Source organism: Saccostrea echinata, unplaced genomic scaffold (genome assembly GCF_033153115.1).
Source record: "Saccostrea echinata isolate AGI-Se365-2 ecotype Australia unplaced genomic scaffold, CSIRO_AGI_Sech_v1 ptg000009l, whole genome shotgun sequence".
NCBI lineage: Eukaryota > Metazoa > Mollusca > Bivalvia > Ostreida > Ostreidae > Saccostrea > Saccostrea echinata.
In genome coordinates, this window is record NW_026889758.1 from 987958 (window position 1) to 1012110 (window position 24153).

The following is a 24153-nucleotide window of genomic DNA, read 5'->3' on the forward strand; positions in this document are numbered from 1 at the left end:
TACGACCATGAATATTGTAAAATTATTTATTTATAATTCGATCAGGATCAAAATCGACTATAGATGCTGTTTTTAAATTTTGACAAGTCATTAGAAAGGCTACAGGAAGCATATAAATCGGAGACATAGAGAATGGAATTTTCATAAAATCTTATAATATTTTCTTTCAATACAGAATATATGTTCTTCGATATGATTAATCTATTAGGTTTTTGAACCAGAGAAGTATGACTGTATACTGATATTCTGTTTGTATTTCTTGAGGGAAAGTTATAATTTATATGGAAAAAATCAGTATTAAACATGTTAGAGTATAATTACTATTAAATAATAATAATATCTATAAATATTTGTTTTCAAAAACTACTAAATTGTTGTCATTATTGGTGGGACTTGGAAATTGCACTCAAGTTATGTGCGGATGTAAGAGTTATCGTTCTTTGTTTTTTAACCGATCAGAATATGCTTCTAAACACTTTTTTGATGATTTTTTATTCAATATATATTTTAACAAAGATAATCTATAAAGATATATTCTTAAACATTACTAAAATATCATATTTCCTGGCATCTTCGCAAGCCAAGGGTTTTCGGGAGCGGACCGAAAACCCTTGGCTTGCGAAGATGATTTCCTGGGGGGACTTATTATTTTTCTGTGGGACTCATGTGGGACTTATTTTCCCCGTGGGACTTGTTTTAGTATGTCCCGCTATGATTCAGCCAGCAGTATGTCTGAATTTTCTCAGTCCTCACTTGGTAGTTTGGATGAAAACGAGCTGCCAAAGAATACTTGTCTTTGGTCAGTTGATCTGATCGATAAATTTGGAATAAAAAAAGTGCAAACAAGTCCGTTCAAATTGATTTTGGAAGAATGGCATTTAGTCGAACTGAATAAAGCTGAATTAGCTAGAATTGCTACGATTGGTAATGTATGCGATTTTCATGGGTTTGATTTCAAGTCATTAGAGGAGATACCTTACAAAGAAGATATGCCTTTTAGTAGATTTGGAAAAGAGTGGTTTTATTCAGCACCCTGTGCTGAACTTAAATGGTAAGTATATTTACAAAATGAAGGGCAAAACTTGATGTATACTTATTGTATCTGATAATTGTTTGATAAAATGTTCATTGTTTAAAGGAGTAGAAGTTTCTGTTATTGAAAAGATCAGGAAAAAATTTGGAAAATCAACATATAAAAAACAACTCATCACATTTTGGTTTTTCTGGTGAATTAATCATAACTTTTAGGGAAATAACACCATTTAGTTGATATAAAGAAACCAGTTTTGCATTGAGGATGGGGCCATCAGGGACCAACCTAGACCCAAAATTTAGAGAGACTTCACTTCTCCCTCAAGGCAAATTAGGGAGAAGTTTTGAAAATCAGGGAGACTTGATACTCCTACGATTAACTTTAACCCCCCCCCCCCCTTCCAATTTTTGGACACTTTCGAAAACTTAAAGATTTTATGTGAGAAGAGATTAAATTTTGTAATTAAATTCTAATTCAAATTTGGCTACAGAAAAGTCAATATGCAGCATATCAAATGGATGAACATTATTTGGTTTCATTGATTTCATGATTGACTTAAAAAAGGATTAATGGACATAATTTTTTGTGTGGAAAACAACTGTTTTCTTAAATGTTAATGTATAGTAACATTAAGTCACGTACTTAACAATTTAAACAAATAAATGAAAATGTTTTCTTGATTGTTGATTTGTTCTATGCTATTGAGAGAATAAATAAGATTAAAAAAAAAAAGTTGGGTGTGTTAGGGGGTATTAGTCTAACCCTGATCTATTTATATCCATAATGCATATATATACAGTTAGCTCATCAAATTGACAACTGTCATGATAACTGTATTTGTTTTTATGATCAGTATACAGCATTTAGGTGTCTTAAATAACTTGAAACTGATTTAATAACTAATTACAAAACACCGGTGGTCATTTACCAGATGTTTTGCATCACTAACTTTTATAACTCCAAGATACATTTTCCTCTCAAATTAATTTAATTAAGATGATTTTATGATAGCAAATGAAAAAAGTAGGGTGACTGAAACTTCTCTCTCTCTTGAAAATACAGCGAAGTTTGAAGCCTCAGGGCGACTATTTCGCCCAAGTCGCCCCTAGGTTGGTCCTTGGCCATTCAGCCATCCCTATTAAGCTTATAGACAAAGGAGGACACTATCAAGACTGTAAGATTGTTATAGTAAATTGGCGATTCCATTTTCCCTCTGGTGGTTGGTTAATGTATGTGTAGGTCAGATTTACAGCCAGGTACGAGTACATTGTCGTGATGTTTTTTATTTCTTTGATATAGGTTGATGATCGGTCTATCATAATATATGGCGCTCCACCATATTAGACATATCCTGTATTAAACTGACTTATAATAATTTGTCCTATTCACAGAATTCAGCAAAAACTTATTCGGAAGTGCAGATTCAAGTTTGTTCAAACTGTGGCCTATATGCAGCTAGGATGGGTCTAAAATATAAATTCAAAGTTTTACATGGGAATATATAGACAATTAAAAAAATATTCTTTTCAACTGTAGCAGGGTCATACAAAATCAAATTAATATGCAAACATTCCAAGTTTTGTGAGTTTTAAATTTTTCTAATTATGGACCATGGGGTTAGGATGAAGCTAAAATCAGGGATCAGATTTCACATAATGCATGTATACTGGGAAAAAAATCTTCTCCGGAACAGCAAAGCTATGTTAGTCATATTGATATTAAAGAATCTCCATGTTGTTTGGATTTAACATGTTTAAGTTTGGTTAAGTCATGACCCCTTGGAGCTAGGGTGGGGCCAAAATATAGGGTCAAGATTTTTCATGGGAGGAAATAGCAATGAAAATCTTTCAAAAATCTTCTGATGAAAAACAGCAGGCCCAAGGCTACTCATGTGAGCGTTGTGGCCATGGGCCTCTTGTTTAGCCTTACAAAGGTTGATTTTGAATACAATTATATCATATCAAGGTGTAAATATTAAGTTTATCTTTTTCATTTTCAACATAGGGAACCAGAAATTTACCCCCAGGAAAAATGTTCAAAGACAATGAAATATTGATTAATAGAAATCACTGTTGCTTACTTAAATGGTGAAAATACATGTAAATGAAGTGTTCAATTAATTTTCTTGACCTGATTAAATGTTAGGATTGCTTGAATTGATTACAAATTGAGGAATACACTGTAGATTTCAATTTTCTTTAATTTAAATCTAAGGGCAGATCACTCTTAGTGATTAAGAATTAGAACTCTTTAGTGTGCAGTGTATAAGAGGGTCTTACAAATCTTCTTTTCAAGAACAGGTGGATTATGAATGTTATATTAGCATCCTTAGAAAGTGCAGATCAAGATAGTTTGAATCAGGCCCTTGGGGGCTAGTGTGGGGGATACAATAGCGCATAAATTTTTTTTATAGGAATATATAGGAAAAAATCTTTTTTCTAGAACTACCGGGGCATTAGTCATATTAATATGCAAGCATCCTGGTGTTGTGAAGATTCCTATTTATTCATATTCATGACCTCAGGGGGTAGGGTAGGGCCACACTATGGTGTCAAAGTTTTTCATAGAAATATAAAGGAAAAAAATCTTTTAAAAATTTTCTTTAGAAAAACAGCAAGGCCAAGATGACTCAGGTGAACTTGTGGCCGATGGCCTCTTCTTCTCAAGAATTACAAGGCTAAATACTGTCAGGCATTCTTATTAGTTACCATTCAAACTGGTTCATACCATAAGCCTTGGGATGGAGATGGGGCTACAAAAGGGGCAAAAGTTTTACATAGAAATTTTAATGGAAAAATCTTTTAAAATATATTTCTCAAGTACTACAAAGCCACAGATTGTGAAATTTATAAAATTGTTGAACTTATATGCAAGCATAAAATGAGATCAAACTAATGGACCCTTGGGCAAGAAAGTTGAGGTTACCTAGGAGTCCAAAGTTTACACAGTGTGTATGTTATATCTCTAAATTTTCTTCTCTAGAAATAAATAGTTCGTTGTTAAAATTGAATTTAACCATACTCATTTAGTATAGATTCAAGTTCTCCCGTCTTTTTTTATATTGGACACTAATTTGCAGATTTTGAACTTAATTTTGATACCTTAGTCTACCTTGATGAGATATGGATTGAATTTGAATTTAGTTCTGCTTCATTGATTTTTGACAGAATTAAGGCCCTTGGACTTAAAAAATTTAACATATTTACAGGTTTTCTTGATTTTTTTAAAATGCTTGCAAATATTGAGCTGATATTTGGTATGTAAGTCTACCTTGAAGAGTGAAAGATTACTTCACATTTTGTTCTGTTTGATGATTTTTGATGGAATTACAGCCCTTGGACTCCTGCCAGTAGGGGATGCAGTATTGCATATGCAATGCTTTTAGATACTTGTTTAAAATGTGTTGCCAAGTTTTTTAAAAAAAAATCATTTTTTAAGTTTCAGTGACAATCTTGAAGAATTTAGGTTTCGTCTGTTTGATTTCATCAAGCAAATACAGTCACCAAGGAATAGAGAGAATGAGGAACCATTTGAAATAGAGTACAACCATCTCTTTGAGAGTTTACTCAAATTATTCGAATTTAGAACAAAGTAAGTCATTTTTTGCTCATCTGACAGTTGATAAATTTGTGACATTTATAATATAAACTAAAAGACAGATGAAAAAACATGATACCTTATTAAAATCCCTCGATCAGGATAGAAACTTTATAAATGATTAAATGTAGAGATTAAAGTTATGTCTGAAACTCTCAGTTTGTGCATTTCAGGGAAATGTGGCACTTGAAATTGGGAAAAAGGGGGGGGGATGCAATAGTGTATTTAAAAAAGATCAAGGGGTTTCAATAAAATTTCTACTACCACTTCCACCCATGTATTTTGGACATTGATTGCCAGCTGACTTATAAAATAACCTGTCTTTATTAGATATGCTTTCCATAATGTTAAATATTTAACAGAACATGTCACTATAAAACTATGTACAGACTTGTTCTTTAATTTCAGTTATTGAGATAATTTAAGAACATGTTCTTATTTGAAAATTGAAATAATTTGTTGAGGATTTTTCAGAAAGCAGAGTACAATATCTATGTGCTCACATCTTCACAAGTATTGTTGGAGATTGTAGTTTCTTTTTGTGTCACACCATGAAACAGTAGGGGCATTATGGTGCTAGCTTTTTCCATCTGTCATTCCATCATTCTGTCATCATTTGAGACTTCTTTTTAGCTCACTTAAACAAAAGGCTCAATTGAGCTTTTTTCTGGCACATCTTTTTACCACAAGGAATCACAAGGAACCCCAAGGATACCCTCATTGGTACATTATTAATCAATATATATAGCAAATTTCAGATAAATATATGCTCAAATAAATAAAATATGGCAATTTATATTATATGAGGTATTGCCTTACGGCGCACGGAAGATAGCGTCAAGATGCCTTTTGCAACGTCATGTTTCCTCTGTTTTGATAATCTGCTTTAAAAAATGTTGTTAAAAATGCTTACACTAAAACAAGAATTTCCCTCCTTAAGCAGGCGAGGGACTAGTCTCGCACACACATGGGATCTTCTGAAGTTTTGCTTTAGTATGTTATCGAGGTACTTTTACCATATTCAACTAAACAGGCGATCTCGCGAACAGTTTTTCAGCTATCTGCATTATTAGCATCGTTCATTACTGCTAGTAGCTGTTTATTCGTATGTTTTAGTTTATCTTGGGACTCGAAGCCAAAAATTCCTCTTAAAAAGCCATTAAAATGCCATTTTATTCCAAGGATCAAGTAATACTCTGATATTTTACCCTCTTCTGTTATCGTTTAAAAGTCTGCGGAGATGTCAGTCCCAAATGTACATACAGCTGAAGTGCTCTCCGGTTCGCCGCAACATCATCAAACGTCGTCATTTTTCGTCTTTTGCGCTTATCACTAGTTTATTTCAAATCCTCGGCAAACAATCAAAAAGTACGCAAATACCCAGAACTTTTCAAAATGACGACATAATTGTTAGTGACTTAAAATATGATCACCCTGATGTGTTCAATGCTCTTGTTTTTGACTTATTACTCGCATATTCTCTGATGAAAGCCTGATTTTTTTGGTCCTGCGCCGTAGGACCATACCCTATGCACATTCAAGCATAATAAAAATCTTATTTTTATTTATATTTTGGCAAAGTAATGTTATATTCAAATATGATAGATAAACACTTGCTGAAAATTTCAGCCTAGTGTGCAAATCATTTTTTATGTAACACGCTTTGTCCACGACTTTACCGGACAGCTCTCGTATTTTTTGGACGACACACGGCCTCATTAATGTTTTGTATGTCTTCTGCAACAAGAATATCATGTGTACCATCTTCTCGTAAATGCTCATGTGCGTATATACTTTAGCCATATTTACCTAGTAGGTTCTTAATGTAATGCATGTATAAAGCAGAGATTGCCTAAAAAATAGCTTACATTCCATTTATGCTGCATTACGAGTACTAGACGTCCTTAATTTTCAAGTATCTCTAGAGTAAAACAAAACAAACTCCAAATGAATCGATAGCTTTTGGTCATCAACAATTGATATACCCCTTTTGGCAAAATTGAGTACTGTAAATAAATATTTAATTAGATCAAATCTTTAAGAGATTCTTAAAAAAAGGACAGCTCTCTCTTGATTTAGCGTTATGCCGAGCCACTAGAAATGATTGTATTTACATGTAACTGGAATACTTTGGGAGAGCAGCTAAGCTATATGGACATAGGCACATGTGCTTTTGCACTGCCTTTCGCACGATACGTGTATGACTCTAACTTTCCTTCACATTTTTCTAAATGATAGATTAGTGCAATCCGAATTACTGATTCAGTCTTTATATTTAAAATTTTATTATATGACTAAATGATTTTGTTCAAAATGTAATTATTTCGATAAGTATGCAAAATAGACAATCGGGATTGGTATTCAACTCGACACAATGTTTCATTAAACCGTTTCGTATCATCGACACTATCAGTGTTTACTCGTGTTAAGTTTGTTTATTTTCATCTTTTTCTTTTCTTTTTTTTTTCTTTTTATTACTTTTTCCCTTAGCTTTGTTCTTTTTTTTATCTGTTGAATAAATAAATATCCCGAGAGTCGATTTTACACACATGTCAATTATTTGCATAAAACAAAAAAAGTCTACGTGATGTGAACTCGCACTGGATTTTTTTAAAATGTTAACATTTATGTAGTGTAAATTAATATATCTAGAAAATATCATATTTTCTTCCTGTTTACTATGTGTTAGGACCATAAGTAATACAATACTTGATAACATATTCAAGTTCATAAGGGCTTACAGCTTTATTTACTTAAAACATGATCAAAAAATTGCGGACCTAGAATCTTGGTAAACTAAATGATAGTTTCAAGTTTGTAAGAGTTGTAATCGTAGCAAATTGAAAAAGAAACAAGATAATCAACTTTCATGTGTTATATGAATTATATACACACACAGACTGTACATATAACATGACATTCTTCAACAACCATTATCACACAGTGCTGGTGATAGTCACAGGCACCTGAGGTATGTAAAACGTACATCTACATACCCCTCCCCCCCCCCCCCCCAAAAAAAAAAAACTTAATTATCAAAATATGAAATTTCCTCGTCAATCACGTCTATACATGTATGTCATCCTGTGATTTTTTAAACTTTAGAGATTGGCCATATGCGATATAATAAAAATACAGCTAAGTGGGGTGGGGTGTACGATTTCCATACCTCAGGTGCCTGTGGTGATAGCTGCACGTAATTTACTGTCTGCGTGCTTGTGAATGCGTGATTACATGAAAACAATTTATTTTAAATATTTAATCATCTATCATTTATTATAACATTGAACAAGTTCATACATTGAGGAATGGGTCACTCTTTACATAGCGCACTCTGGACCAACCATGAGATTTCCGACACGGCATTTCTTATAAATATAGACAAATAAAATATACTACAAAGGCATCTAAATACTTTACAGATTTGGATTCACCCTCTATAAATGTTGTCTGTGTTCACATCAGCTGTTTGGCATTCGTTTCCAACATATATATTGTGTAAAAGCATGAACAATTACATTGCATATTTCATCTCCAGACTTTATTGTTTATGAAAATAAATGCTGTTCACACTCAATAACCGACACAAATTTAATACTAGAGGGATATTTTTAATTAACAATTTTATGTGCCAAATATGAAAGTGGTTAATGCATGTGAAAATATTTGATTTAATCAAAGTTTACTGATATCATATGAAAAATAAATGGATTTCGCCGAGCAGCCGGTGTTTGGCATGGTTTTATGACGTCACTATTACATATCACGTCATTTTCATACATGTTGACATTAGCTTTGATTCCATTGTTAACGAAACATAAAAGATAAAGACAAAGTACCGTGGTTGTAAAATCCTTAAATTTCCCGGTCGTATACGGCCAATAACGTACTTTGTTCTTTCATACCAGCTTTTCTTTTAAATTTTAATTTTCCTTTCATTATAACATTTTTCATTCAATTTGTCACATTTTAGACATTCATATACATTATTTGTCCATTTATAACAGATTTCCGAATCATTTATCCCCAGATTTAGAAGATAAGCACATTGATTATTTTTTGGAGAAAAAATATTTTTTCCAGTAAAAATGTTGAATATTGTGAAATGTTGCAATTTTCTTTATATATATATGTCAATTGACACTGAGATTTCTGCAATTTTATTGATTAAGAAACTATTCTGAACAGACTGAAACATTGATGTACAAATAGTTGAGTTATTATTGCACTATATCATAGACATTTTTACAAATGCATATAAACCATGTTTAGATTTATTAAGGTTAAATGGAGTGTCATTGGGGTATCCTTGGGGTTCCTTGTGGTGAAAGGTGCACCGAGCTTTTCTGAATGAAGGGTGTCTGGTGTCTGACTGTCTGTCTGTCTTTTGTCCGTCATGTCGATCTTCTTTAAACTTTTCACATTTTAAACTTCTCCAGAACCACTCAGCCAGTTTCAACCAAACTTGCAACAAAGCACCCTTTGGTGAAGGGAATTCAACTTTGTTCAAAAGAAGAGCAACTCCATCTTTCAAGGGGAGATAATGAAGAATTACTGAAAAGTTTGAAACAACTGGGGGAAAAAAGAAGAAACATGTGCAAGCTTTCTGATGTGTTGTTAATTCAAGTTTGTTCAAATCATGGCCCCTGGGGGTAAGGGTATAGCCACAATAGAGGAACAAAGTTTTACATGGGAATATAAAGAAAAAAATCTTCAAAAGTGTTCTTCAGAGCTTGTCTGTCTGTCTGTCACTGCAATCATTTCCAAACCATAGATTTGTAATATAGAAGCATTGTAAGCTCATACTTAACACAGGGATTGCTTAAGACCTGAAGGTGTGTCATGACTATGACCTAAGGTCATTTGGACAAGTGCAAGGTCACTGACAAAAAAGAAATTAAATGTGAAATTCTTATTTTGGCCTGATCTTTTAATGGAGAAACAATGGAAGCTCATACAAAGAAAAAGATTACATATCACCTGAAGGTATGCTCTGAACAGACTCAAAGTCAGTTAAGGAAGTTCAAGGTCATTTGAAGGAAAAAGTGCAATGTTTGTATGTGGTTCATTACTTTCTGACAAAGAAACATTGGAATCCCATACTTGACACAAAAATTGCTTATGAACTGAGGGTGTGTCATAACCTTGAACCAAATTCATTTGGCAAGTTCAAGGTCACTGGCAGAAGAAGTGTACATTTGTGTCTGGTTTGTAACATTCATGGAGAAGCATTAGAAGTTCATACTTCACACAAAGATTACTTACAACCTAAGGGGTGTGTCATTACTTTGACCCAAGGTCATTTGTACAAGTAAAAGTTCATGGGAAGATAAATGTATAATTCCTATCATGGTCATATCTTGTATTGGAGTCATTAGGACAAGTTTAAGGTCACTGACAGAAAAATGTGTTATTCTTTTCTGGGTCATATCTTTGTAAAGGACAAATACTGGAAGCCAATAGTAGGAAAAGATGGCTTATGACCTGAAGATGTGCCATGACTGTGACTCAAGGTCATTAAGAAAAGGTCAAGTCACTGGAAGAAAGCAGGAATAGTTTAAAATTTCTTTCCAGTCCATGTCATTGTAAGGAAGAATCATTGGAAGCTCATTGTTGACAGAAAGATTGCTTATGGCTTGAACGTGTGTCAGTAGGGTGTATCATTTTGTGAACTCACTCACAGTACCTCTAGTTCATATAGCAAGGGCGTTCACTAAAGGGGCTGCAGGGGTGGCAGCTGCCTCCCCAAAAATTTTGCGAAAAAATATATGAAAATACATAAAAGGTTATGGTGATAGGTGCTCATTGTTGCAGCGAATAAAACAAGGGACATATATACTAATATATATATAGCATAGTTAATATATAGGTCCCTGGTAAAACTGCAAACAGTAGTCAAGTGGTGAATTGAGCGGCGAGATGTACATGTGCAGAGTGGGATATGGATACCTGTACCTAGCAAGTGTTGACAATTAACAGGGTATTAATTAGCTCTTCTTGTAGTAAATGCGAGAGCCAATGTGAATTTACAATTTTTCTTTGTCAAATTAATCATTGTATTGTTTTGTAACTTTAATGATTGCAACAGGTTGTAAATCATAAAAAAATTATAGAAAAATATTATGATGATACTAAAAATTATGTTAAAATCTAAAACAATTTATATCTTTTACTATTGTCCTATTTCTGCATTTCAATTTCATGGAATGGAACTGAGAAATTAAAAAAGTTAATAACCTGTACATTTCATTTTTTTCTTAAACATAACTTCGACAATAGTTCAATCACGAACTGCATCAAAGGTTAAATATCCAGTGCCTTTCATCAGATTTCTTGAAGGGGGGGGGGTTAGCTGCAGCTCACTGGTCTTAAAATAATTGAGTTGGATGACCAGAGTCTCTGGTTGTCCATCCCCATTTTTTTTTAGACCAGTAAGCTACAGAAGACCTGCAGCTAGGGAGGGAGGGGGCTAGCCAAAAAAAACCCCAAAAATAGCAACCTTACTTTCAATGGATGCATAATGAATTTATTTTGTGTCAAAATAATATTTTTAACATTTTTTAAAAGGGAAGGTGTGAGTGCACCCCTACGCACCCCCCCCCCCCCTTCCCGACGACTTTCGCAATATAAGTCACCTCACCTATCCTTTTTGTGCTCACTTTTGCAAATTTAATTGAAAAATATATTATATTTTTCTAATTTGAGTAAGACTACATTTAAAAAGATTACAACTTTGTTTTATTTCAAATGGTGCTATTATGTTGATGAGAAAGAGAAATAAATATCGAAATATTTGTCAAAATCTGAATTTCAAGTCAAACCAGGTCCGAACACTTCTCCCTTATTTCAGTATCAATTTGCCTCCCCAATGTTAAATACCTTCTGACGCCCCTGTATAGAATATCTTTAGGTAAAGTATGTGCAGTGACCTTGAATCAAATATTAACTCAAATTCAAGGTCAAAATAGATATTTGTTAATAATAATATACCTGGCATTTAGACATACAGTCAACCTCGTTTTCTTGAACTCATAGGGACCAGAAAAAAATTCGAGATATCTGAGGATTCGAGATACCGAGATTAAAATACAAAAAGAAAGGGTGGTTGGGACTTCCAAATCACTTTGACATACCCATGGTATTTGAGATATCGAAATTCGAGATACTGAAGTTCAACTGTATATTATACTTTCTCTCCTCAGAACCCAATCTCACAAGCACTTTATCCATACTGGAGTGTTTGTAGTTTCATACTCGTTGGACAAACTCAAAACTGATCATTTTTTGAATTATTCGAATTGAACAAAATTACTTATCTCTTTGCTCAGCATTACTTGCATTTCACCCATATAATATCCTTTGATGAAAGATGTGCAGTGACTTCTAAATAGATTGTAAGTTAAACTTGACACATCTGTATTTTTATTTTCCTTGTTGAAATCTTGCTTGAAATGGGCATCATCTCAGTGATATCTAAATCATTAATGAAAGAGAACACAGACTTCAGTCCACCTTTAGCTCATCTAAGTCAAAAGGCACATGCATGCGGACAACGTATTTGATACATTATGACTGATTGATTAATTCTCATCCATAGCATTTGAAAATTTATTTAGATATCAACCACAATTTCCAAGAGGGCATGCAACATTATTCGGCCAAGAAATATTTTCAAAAGCTGATATTATTGGCCAAAAATGTGATGAACCAGAAGAAATACTATTTGTCTGTAAGGTAGGTTAGAAATTTAATTTTTTTTATATAGATATTGAAATTTTAATAATCGCCCTGACATTTAATAGCTACATATATGTTGATTTTTATCAAAACTCTGTTTTGTTATATATATTGTGAAAAGTATTGGGGAGGAGGTCAAAAGGACTGTGACTAACATGGATTGAAAAAATCACATTATCTTAATCTGTAATTGCTCTCCGAAAAATTCCTGGCTGATTATTATTTCATATCCTTTTCACAGCCATAGCGTAAAAATGAGTAATGACCAAAACGGAGATTCTCACCCCCCTGTGCTGGACCCCAAGGGAAGATATCATAACGTATTTGGAATGCGATAGTAGGAGAAAGAGTATTCTATCAGTTGTTAAAAATATAAAGCTCTACCTTTATTCTGTCTAATTTCAGAGATTCTCAGATATGCGACAGGCATAGGGGTTTTATAGAATTTTTCCAGATATCCATACCCTGCAAACTTTGTCCGGTATAGGTTCCACTTAATAGGCAGGTACACAATCTGCACTCAGAGCCCCTTGTGTGGCTCATACCTCGTATGCATTCGGATCACCTATACCGGCCAAAGTTTGATGAGTATGGAAATCCGAAAAAAAAATGATTTCGTGAAACTCCAATGCCTGTCTAGTGTTTGAGGAATATGCACATCCTTTTTAAAAAAAAATTCTATGAAGTCGTACATGCATACAAATTCTGTATACTATGTATTTTTATGCAGAAAAAAAACCGTTTATTTGTCATGTTCATATTTGCCTATCTTCCAGTTATTGATTAAACTTATGTTATCATGATTATGTCTAAAACCGTGAATGATAAAAAATGTTCATACAAGCAATTATTTTCTATGACATTACTTGCCAAATATTAAAGTGTAGTTTTTAGCTCACCTGAGCCAAAGGCTCAAGTGAACTTTTCTGATCACATTTTGTCAGGCGTCCGTCTGTCTGTCCGTCTGTAAACTTTTCACATTTTCGACTTCTTCTCCAGAACCACTGGGCCAATTTCAACTAAACTTGCCACAAATTATCCTTGGGTGTAGGGGATTCAAGTTTGTTCAAATGAAGGGCCATGCCTCCTTCCAAGGGGAGATAATAAAGAATTAGTGAAAATTTAATGGCATCTTTTAAAAATCTTCTTCTCAAGAACCAATGAAGCAGAAGACTTGAAACTTATGTGAAAGCTTCATTACATAGTGTAGATTCAAATTTGTTCAAATCATGACCCCCGGGGGTAAGGTGGGGCCACAATGGGCGATCAAAGTTTTACATAAGAATATATAGAAAATTTTTTTTTAAAATCTTCTCCTCAAGAACTAATGGAGCAGAAGAGTTGAAATTTATGTGAAAGCTTCATTACATAGCCCAGATAAAAGTTTGTTCAAATCATGACCCCCCTGGAGTAGGATGAGACCACCATGGGATATCAAAGTTTTACATAAGAATATATAGGTAAAATTTTATAAAAATCTTTTTCTTAAGAATAACAATGGCATGAATAGTCATATTATTCTGGAAGCATCTTCAGGTAGTGAAGAATCAAGTTTGTTCAAATCATGACCCCCGGGGGTAGGGTTGGGCCACAATGGGCGATCATAGTTTTACATAGGAATATATAGAAAAAAATCTTTAAAAATCTTCTTCTCAAGAACCAATGGAGCAGAAGAGTTGAAATTTATGTGAAAGCTTCATTACATAGCCCAGATAAAAGTTTGTTCAAATCATGACTCCCGAGGGTAGCTAGGTGGGGCCACAATTGGCGATCAAAGTTTTACATTAGAATATATAGGAAAAATTCTATAAAAATCTTCTTCTTAAGAACAGCAAAGGCATGAATACTCATATTTATGTGGAAGCATCCTCAGGTAGTGTAGATTCAAATTTGTTCAAATCATGGCCCCCAGGTGTAGGGTGGGGCCACAATAAGCATTCAAAATTTTACACAGGAATATATAGGAAAAATCTTTAAAAATCTTCTTTTCAAGAACCATCTGGCCAGAAGAGTTAGTGAGTTAAAATGCAAGGATCATAAGATATTGGAGATTCAAATTTATTCAAATCATGGCCCCCAGGGATAGGGTAGGGTTTCAATAAGGAGTTAAAGCTTAACATGATACTATATAGGGGGAAAAAAGTAAAAATTTTCTGAAGAGCAGCAAGGTCATGATCAGTGATGTTGACATCCAAGCATCCCAGGGCTCAACATTAACTTTAAAACAAACTAGACCAGTCGGACTAGTTATTGAAAATTTTACTAGACCTGACCTCAACTTCACTGGACCTGACCTTATATCTGTGAATCACTGAATGATACATTAGTTTTTTTGCTAAAATAATTACATGAATTCAATATATTAGACATTTTTAAAGAAAGTAATCTTGTTTCAGTGTAAATAAGATATACTTTTGAGATTGCCAAAATAAATCATCAATAATTTATACAGTAACACCTATTATTTTGATTGCTGCACATTTATAATCTGATGAAGCGGAAATAAAAATTACTTAAAAAGACAGTTATCTTGAATGCTTAGACCAAGTATTGATAAATGACACAACTGTTTTTAAACCTCTTTTATTTAGTGTAGAAAAAAACTTCTTTGTTTAAGCAAATAAAAGTTTTGATTTGACTAGAAAACATAATATCATAATCATCAATGATCAGAAGATGCTTAACAGAGCAAGTTCAGAGTTAATTAAATTCAGCACGTCTTGCCCTTTGTCCTCCATGCTACCACAGTACTGCAGCTCTACTGGCATTGTAATCCTTAGATTCTGGACCTGCGATAGATATGGCCATCAAGTAGTTCAACATTTCAGAACTCAGACTTGCCCTCCAATCAGATTTTATCCTTGCCATGGCAGAGAATCCACGTTCACAGATGGAGCTGGACATGGGAATACACATGACTATTTCAGCAAGCATAAGTATGTTTCTGAATGTGTCTTTCAGGTTTGGATCACAAAACAATCTCTGATAAAACTCATGTACTCCGATTCCAATGTTTTGACGTCTCATGTGAACTTTCAGACCTGGCCATTCCACCTGCTTTAGTTGCTGAACATTGCAGTTCATCCTGTTCAAGACGACAGTATAGTACTCACATAAGGCATTTATCTCCTGTTCTCCATAAATTGCTCTTGCAGCATCTGTTTCAGGTAGGTTAGTAGGATAGAAAACTTGCATATCCTTCAATAAGTGGTCTGAATCTATATCTCCTACTCGTTTGTTAATATGGTCAATAACAGATTGAAGAAGGCCATACTGTTTCCTTTTTAACGGATCAGGTGTAGAAGTTGGAGCAAGAAAGTTAACACCTTTGAATCTGTTTCCCTCATCAATATTATCAAGAAAGAACTGCAACTTTTCTCCAGGCCTTTGCTGCAGTGCTACAAGTTGCAGAGTAGCAGTCTCTAGAGCCTCCACAGGATAAGACAATTGCTTAAATGTGGCATCCATCTAGCACCGTCCAGGTTAACTGGCTTTATCATTTTTGCCTCCATAGCTTCTGCTAGCATCTGGAGTTCTCTTAAAGCTTTTGAGCTGTAATGATAGTGTTTATGTAGACTCAGCAGTACAGATTTAAGATCGGCAAAAGTTTCGAATCTCTGTCTTTCATTGCATCCAGAGCTCCCAATTCGAGCCTATGACACACACAATGCATAGCAAATAAATGAGGTACTTCATCTTTCAGAAGCTTCGTCACACTGTGTTTTTTCCCAAGATTCACACTAGCACCATCCGAGCCAGTAGCAATTAAACGTTCTTTCCAGTTCCACCCTTCTTCAACACTATTCATGGCTGATTCAATAGCAGCTAAAACACCTTCTGGATGTGCATGCTCTACTCCCTCTATGCTAATGTATACATTTTTTGCCACACCTTGATCTACATAACGAGCATAAATTATTTCATTTTCACATACAGAAGTATCTGTAGCACCATCAAACATGATGGATAGAACTCTAGCATCTTTTAGACCTTTGAGATTTTGCTGCTGGATATCATTATAGATATACTCCATGAAACGTCTACATGCCATATCAGTCTGATAACTGGAGGGTAATTCTACTCCGTTTTTAGCCTGAAGTTCTAGTATCTTTGGGTAAAGGGTAAACGGAAGCTCATTCTTGGCAATGAAATAGTCAGTATTAAAGGCATGGACAATTTTTTCTTTCTGATTTTCATTCAATCTTTGTACAGCTATATCATGTGCCCCAACAAGGGGTGGCCTTAATGCAGCTACTTCATCACTTAAGCATGCGGCTGATTCGCTAGCTTTTGTGTCTACTTCACCAGCGTAAGCGCAAACAACTGTTTTTGATTTCTCTTTTAAACATTCAATATCATATTTTCTTTGTGATGCAATATGAGACTTGCTTGCCTCATGTTGTTTTATAGCATCTACCCGAAAATTATTCGTCTTAATACAAAACGACCCTCTTTTTAGCTCTACTGGTCAGAGACCAGAAGAGCTTATGCGATAGTAAGGTGTCCGGCGTCCGTCCGTCTGTCTGTCTGTCTGTCTGTCTGTCTGTCTGTCCGTCTGTCTGTAAACAATTTTTCAAAATGCTACTCCTTCTACAGTTTTGGTCTGATTTCAATATAACTTGGCACACAGGTAGACTACACTAAGATACATAATCTAGTGCATTGGTTTTTGATTTGGATGAGCGGTGTTGCCATGGTTACTAAAAATAGAAATTTCTGTGAAATTCCTTTAAAACCCTACTCCTCATACAGTTTTGGTCTGATTTCAGTATAACTTGGCACACAAGTAGACTACACTAAGATACATAATCTAGTGCATCGGTTTTTGATTTGGATGAGCGGTGTTGCCATGGTTACTAAAAATAGAAATTTCTGTGAAATTCCTTTAAAACGCTACTCCTCATACAGTTTTGGTCTGATTTCAATATAACTTAGCACACAAGTAGACTACACTAAGATACATAATTTAGTGCATCGGTTTTTGATTTGGATGAGCAGTGTTGCCATGGTTACTAAAAATAGAAATTTCTTTGAAATTCCTTTAAAACCCTACTCCTCATACAGTTTTGGTCTGATTTCAATATAACTTGGCAAACAAGTAGACTACACTAAGATACATAATCTAGTGCATCGGTTTTTGATTTGGATGAGCGGTGTTGCCATGGTTACTAAAAATAGAAATTTCTGTGAAATTCCTTTAAAACCCTACTCCTCATACAGTTTTGGTCTGATTTCAATATAACTTAGCACACAAGTAGACTACACTATGATACATAATCTAGTGCATCGGTTTTTGATTTGGATGAGCGGTGTTGCCATGGTTACTAAAAATAGAAATTTCTGTGAAATTCCTTTTAAACGCTACTCCTACTACAGTTTTGGTCTGATTTCAATATAACTTAGCACACAAGTAGACTACACTAAGGTACATAATCTAGTGCATCGGTTTTTGATTTGGATGAGCGGTGTTGCCATGGTTACTAAAAATAGAAATTTCTTTGAAATTCCTTTAAAACCCTACTCCTCATACAGTTTTGGTCTGATTTCAATATAACTTGGCAAACAAGTAGACTACACTAAGATACATAATCTAGCGCATCGGTTTTTGATTTGGATGAGCGGTGTTGCCATGGTTACTAAAAATAGAAATTTCTGTGAAATTCCTTTAAAACCCTACTCCTCATACAGTTTTGGTCTGATTTCAATATAACTTAGCACACAAGTAGACTACACTAAGATACATAATCTAGTGCATCGGTTTTTGATTTGGATGAGCGGTGTTGCCATGGTTACTAAAAATAGAAATTTCTGTGAAATTCCTTTTAAACGCTACTCCTACTACAGTTTTGGTCTGATTTCAATGTGATTTGGCATACAAGTAGACTCTATTAAGATTCATAATCTAGTGCATCGGTTTTTGATTTGGATGAGCGGTGTTGCCATGGTTACTAAAAATAGAAATTTCTGTGAAATTCCTTTAAAATGCTACTCTTCCTACAGTTTTGGTCTGGTTTCAATATAACTTGGCACACGAGTAGACTACACTAAGATACATAATTTAGTGCATCGGTTTTTGACTTCTATGAACGATGTTGCCATGGTTACTAAAAATAGAAATTTCTGTGAAATTCCTTTTAAACGCTACTCCTACTACAGTTTTGGTCTGATTTCAATATAACTTAGCACACAAGTAGACTACACTAAGGTACATAATCTAGTGCATCGGTTTTTGATTTGGATGAGCGGTGTTGCCATGGTTACTAAAAATAGAAATTTCTGTGAAATTCCTTTAAAACCCTACTCCTCATACAGTTTTGGTCTGATTTCAATATAACTTGGCACACAAGTAGACTACACTAAGATACATAATTTAGTGCATCGGTTTTTGATTTGGATGAGCGGTGTTGCCATGGTTACTAAAAATAGAAATTTCTTTGAAATTCCTTTAAAACCCTACTCCTCATACAGTTTTGGTCTGATTTCAATATAACTTGGCAAACAAGTAGACTACACTAAGATACATAATCTAGTGCATCGGTTTTTGATTTGGATGAGCGGTGTTGCCATGGTTACTAAAAATAGAAATTTCTGTGAAATTCCTTTTAAACGCTACTCCTACTACAGTTTTGGTCTGATTTCAATGTGATTTGGCATACAAGTAGACTCTATTAAGATTCATAATTTAGTGCATCGGTTTTTGATTTGGATGAGCGGTGTTGCCATGGTTACTAAAAATAGAAATTTCTGTGAAATTCCTTTAAAATGCTACTCTTCCTACAGTTTTGGTCTGGTTTCAATATAACTTGGCACACGAGTAGACTACACTAAGATACATAATTTAGTGCATCGGTTTTTGACTTCTATGAACGATGTTGCCATGGTTACTAAAAATAGAAATTTCTGTGAAATTCCTTCAAAATGAAATTCCTCCTACAGTTTTGGTCTGGTTTCAATATAACTTGGCACACAAGTAGACTACACTATGATACATAATTCAGAGCATCAGTTTTTTTATTTTGATGAACGATGTTGCCTTGGTTACTAAAAATAGAAATTTCTGTGAATTTCTTTTAAAACGCTACTCCTCCTTCAGTTTTTATTTGATTTCAATTTAACTTGGCACACAAGTAGACTATATGAAGATATATAATTCTATTTATTGATGCATGTTGCAAAGTTTCGAATCCAAGTGCTACTTTTTCTTTGTTACATGTATATGTACAGACCAGTAGAGCTACAGTCTCATCAGAGACTTCTGGTTTATATTTCCTACAAGGGATACAAAACATCAAGTTTTCAGTCTCGTCGCAGTCTACCCATTTGTGGTCATCTTTCCACTTGGAATAAAATTCTCTTTTTCGCTTTTCTTTTTCATATTTTCTTTGGTTTCTGTTCTTCCCTTTGGTTTCTTTGATGTACCCTCTTCGTTTTTTCCTCCACCGGAGAAACCATAGTCGAACAATGACATCGTCAATGTAAACAAATTGATGGCTATTAGTTGGTCAATATTTTTTTTTATTTAATTTGATTTTTTTGTGAACAAAAATATTCTAAATTAATTCATATCGAATACAAAATATATCAGAAAGGGAGATATATTTCTAATCGATTCTAAAGACCTGAAATCATACACCGCAGATGTCGTAAACATGACCTAGCAGGAAGGATAACTCCATAGCAGAGTTAGTCCTTTTAAAATTGTTGAGAGAAAATCTAAATAGCGAAAACATTGGCGAAATAATGATATATGTAAAATAACACTAGTGATATAAAAACAAAATCGGTAAAAACTATTTTAATGCAGTAAAAAAGTAGAGTTTTCTTTCATTTTCATTTTCAGGAATATTTTATATCGTGAATAATTTTCATTGGGATCGAAAAATGAAAGTGAAACCTGATTTAACACATCGATAATACAAATAAAATCAACTATTCAGAAATGTACTGAGGGATATTTTTACACGACCAGTCAGGCTACCTTGACGCGATATAAACTAGACCACACTGAACTTTTACTAGTCAGAGTCGGTCGGACGTGCCGTAATGTTGAGCCCTGTCTTGTCATGGAGAACATTAGAAGCTCATACTCATCACAAACGTTGCTTATGAACTGAGGTTATGCACTGACCTTGACCTAAGGTCATTCCTACAAGTTCAAGGTCACTGGCAGAAAAGTGTATTTTTCATGTCAGGTTCCATAACTCTCTAACTGAGGCTAATTGGAAGTTGACACTTGACACAATGATTGCTCATGACTTGAGGGTGTGTCTTGATTTTGACCCAGAGCAGAGAATCTGTCATTTTTTTAAATTCAGGTCATTTTTGCAAGTTCACGGTCACATATGGACACTTTAATATTCAGTATTGCCATAATATTTAAAAAAAAAGAATAAATGAACATTTTTCATAGTGCACCTACTCCTCTAGTTTTGATCTGGTTTCAACAAAACTTGGAAAAAAAAAAATTAAATTTTTTTTTAAAAAATCAGGATACATGATTCTGTATTTAAAAAGAAAAGTGTTTCATGTCCAGTGCTATACTTTTCTCTTCCTTTATTATTTCACAAACCAGTAGAGCTACAGTCTCCTCAGAGACTTCTGGTTCCTGGTTATAATTATTTTGGGCTGTTTCTTTTGTTTAACTTGAATTCTTCTTCCTCAGAGCTTAATGAGTAAAATTATGCAGTGTGTACATTTGTAGGTGTTCTTTGTACTGTAATACTGCATAGTGTGATATAACAAATTTCTGCTTGTCTTGTATTTACATATTGATAAATTCTTGGATCAAGGCAAATTTGTGAATCCACAGAAATATTTCAATTCTCACTATAGTTAATCAAGTAATATAGATTGTCATGGAAACAATGAAGTTGATATATTACAATATTACAAGGAAAATGTCTTACAGATGTTATTTTATTACTTGCACAACCTTGAATTTCTATCTGGAGTTGTATATCTTGAATATTAGGTTTTTCCTAGTAAAATTTAATTATCTCTTGCCAGGTGAAGAGAAAATGTCCTGATGATGAAACAAAATATTCCCCAATTAAGAAAAAGCTACGCTCCACAACAAAACTTGCAACTGTAACTGAGGAAGCAACTTCTAGCATGAAATTTAACATTGGTATCCCATCAAATGTGTTTGCCCAGCATGTTGGTGAACTGCTTTCATACATGGAAAAATCTGTGTTGAATCAAGGACTCCTGGGGATGGTCATTCAAAAGACCAATGTAAGTAGGAAGAGGTATGAAATATATTTGTGGTAACTTGATGATTGATACTTTTACATGGTACATATCAATTTTTAGCTGGCAGGAGCCAAAAATAAACTGAACTTTATAGGTCACCTGCAACAATCACAATACATGTATATATTTACTGGGAAAAACCTTTAAAATTCTTTTCAAATACAATAAGGTTATAAGTTCTCAAACTGTTATTGAACCATCCATATTCCAACATGTAGTGAAAATTTATATTCTTAAAACTCATTGCTGTCTAGCTTTTTGTCTTTTTTTTTTATCTCTGAAACTTTAAATATTTTTTTGGGGTTACCTGCGTTACTCAGGTGATGTATTGCTATCTGTTTTCTTCCATTGTCTTCCAGTGGGCATCGTGCATCAGTCGTAAACTTTTGAACATTTTCCACTTCTTCTCTGGAATGACTGAATAAATTTCAACCTGTTATGGTATGCAGCATCTATGGGTAAATTAAGGGAAATAAAAATTGTGAATCTCATGGTCTCTGCATCCATGGGGTGTGAGGGGTGTGGCAAAAATCATCAAAATTTATGCAGTCTTCAAAAATTTTCGTGTTTACTCATGGACATCAAGCAGTCAAAGTGTCGGCATGATTATGATAAGCAAAAAGCCCTTTACTAAAATTGTGAAATTCACCCCTAGGTTCAGAGTTCAAACTCCAGGGTGGGGCTAATGTCATATATTGAAATGACATTTTTACCTTTTGAGAAAATCTTCTTCTTTACTCACAGAGGGGATCATGACCCCTGGATCAAGCATGGGGCCACAACTGAGAGTCAAATTATATATATGTGTAAACATGCTCCGAGTGCCACTGAACAACAATAAACCTTTTCAGCTACTGTATTTGGAATATACAAGGGATGGGGCTAACAGGCGGTAAGAATAAAGCAGGGGTCTGCTTCACTCATAAGTGCATAAAGCAAACCTAAGAAGCGAACGCCTGGTTCGCTGAAGTGGACCAAGAGCTGACCCTAAGCAAATGCAGAGCTGACCTCTAGCGAACCCAAAGCAAACGCAAATCTTTCCACAGCAGACCCCGAGTGAACCCAAAGTGAACTCAGGGTTCGCTCAGCTGTTAGGTTGTGTTTGGTTGGTACTGCATAAAGGAAAATTCAAGAAAGAACAAGTGTATGTGTGTTAATATAAATTAGTAGTAGCTCACACTGTTATGTAACATGTTGAATTTTAAATTTTGCAGATAATGTTCACTTATCTGAAAATCAAACCAGCGAGCTACGAAAAAATCAGGCGAAGGAAAAAACCAAGGTCTGTTATGTTTGACCCAGCATTGCAAGAAGAACCTGTACTTTTTTACACAGATCAATACAATTTCTTAAAGACGTATGAGCGTCAAGAAATTTTCAAAGCATTAATTGCTGTGAAAATGATGGAAAGAAAAGTCAGTAGCACATAAAGGAAAGGTAGAGACTGAACGTCTTTTTGTTTCAAAATGTCTTCTTTTTTTTCAAACACCATAACGATGAAAAGGGTTACTTTTTAAAATCACAAGTTGTATGTTGAGTTTCCTTTTCTATTTAGATGTTAAACGCTACAGTCGTGAAATTATTTAATCAAATATATAAATAGGAGGAAGATCATTTAATGTCAGTTTGATTAAGAATACTATGAAATGTACAGGTCAATATTCATGGATTTGAATAAAATTGCTTTAAATGCAGTTATGGACTTCTGAGATGGTAAATAGGGTTTGATTTTGACCAGGAAAATATCGGTTTTGACAATGACTAACTTCTGAGGTGGTACATATGGTTTGATTATCCACATTGAGCAATGTTTCATGTATGCCTTTGTATAACAGGGCTCAAAGTTGCAAGTTATTAACGCTTTATTAAATTCTCATTTCTGATTTGGTGAGTAACATTAAAAGCTGATTGCCACACCAAGATGGAAAATATTGTACTGGGTCAGTGTAATTTTTTTTGCCCTGGTTTCAGACTTCATTTGTAACATTCAAGATAGAAGATAAAAAAACCCAACAAAATGATCTAGCCCTGAATATTGATAATATTTAATAGGGTAATTGTTTTAATTAAATTGAGTAAAAAAATAAGCATTTTGGTTTTCCTAGTGTATTGAAAGCGTATACAATTCCTATTGTGTGTTCTACCGCGCCGTGACAAGGCTTTGTGTGTTATAAGGGTAAGATGTTATTTATTCTAATGGATTTCTTAAAGAAGATTACACTGAATTTAATTATAATACCATATCACGGACAATAGGACAAACGGTTGAGTTATTACTTTCATTTCAAGGTCACAAACGAAGAACCCAAGCAAGTGTAACGTCACAAGCGAAAATAAAAATTCACGCTTACATTGAACAGTAACAGATGCTCATTCAATTCAGCAGTACAAATGTGATGTGTATCACTTAAGCAGGTATATTATACTAGTACAAATTAATGCATTAAAAATATTTTGTGTAGACTGTGGATAACCTATAGATCTATAAATTGTTCAGAATGGGTGAGTACGATAAACAACGAAAATATCCTAGG

General features: G+C 34.1%; 1 protein-coding gene across 1 annotated transcript; it reads left to right on the plus strand.

The window, feature by feature from the left end:
• The first annotated feature begins 707 nt into the window (after positions 1–707).
• Positions 708–23660, plus strand: LOC133183141 (uncharacterized). The gene is made up of 5 exons (XM_061318095.1): positions 708–1051; positions 4472–4624; positions 12247–12364; positions 21374–21601; positions 22834–23660. Exons 1-5 carry the CDS (start codon positions 729–731, stop codon positions 23047–23049), a joined length of 1038 nt encoding a protein of 345 aa, XP_061174079.1. The 5' UTR covers positions 708–728; the 3' UTR covers positions 23050–23660.
• The last annotated feature ends 493 nt before the right edge of the window (positions 23661–24153 follow it).

Bases quoted from the DNA above. Each gene is read 5' to 3' on its own strand.
- LOC133183141 (XM_061318095.1), top strand. From the start codon at position 729: ATGTCTGAATTTTCTCAGTCCTCACTTGGTAGTTTGGATGAAAACGAG. The intron at 4,625-12,246 runs GTAAGTCATTTT...AAATTTATTTAG, and splicing joins TTATTCGAATTTAGAACAAA to ATATCAACCACAATTTCCAA. The intron at 21,602-22,833 runs GTAAGTAGGAAG...TAAATTTTGCAG, and splicing joins TGGTCATTCAAAAGACCAAT to ATAATGTTCACTTATCTGAA.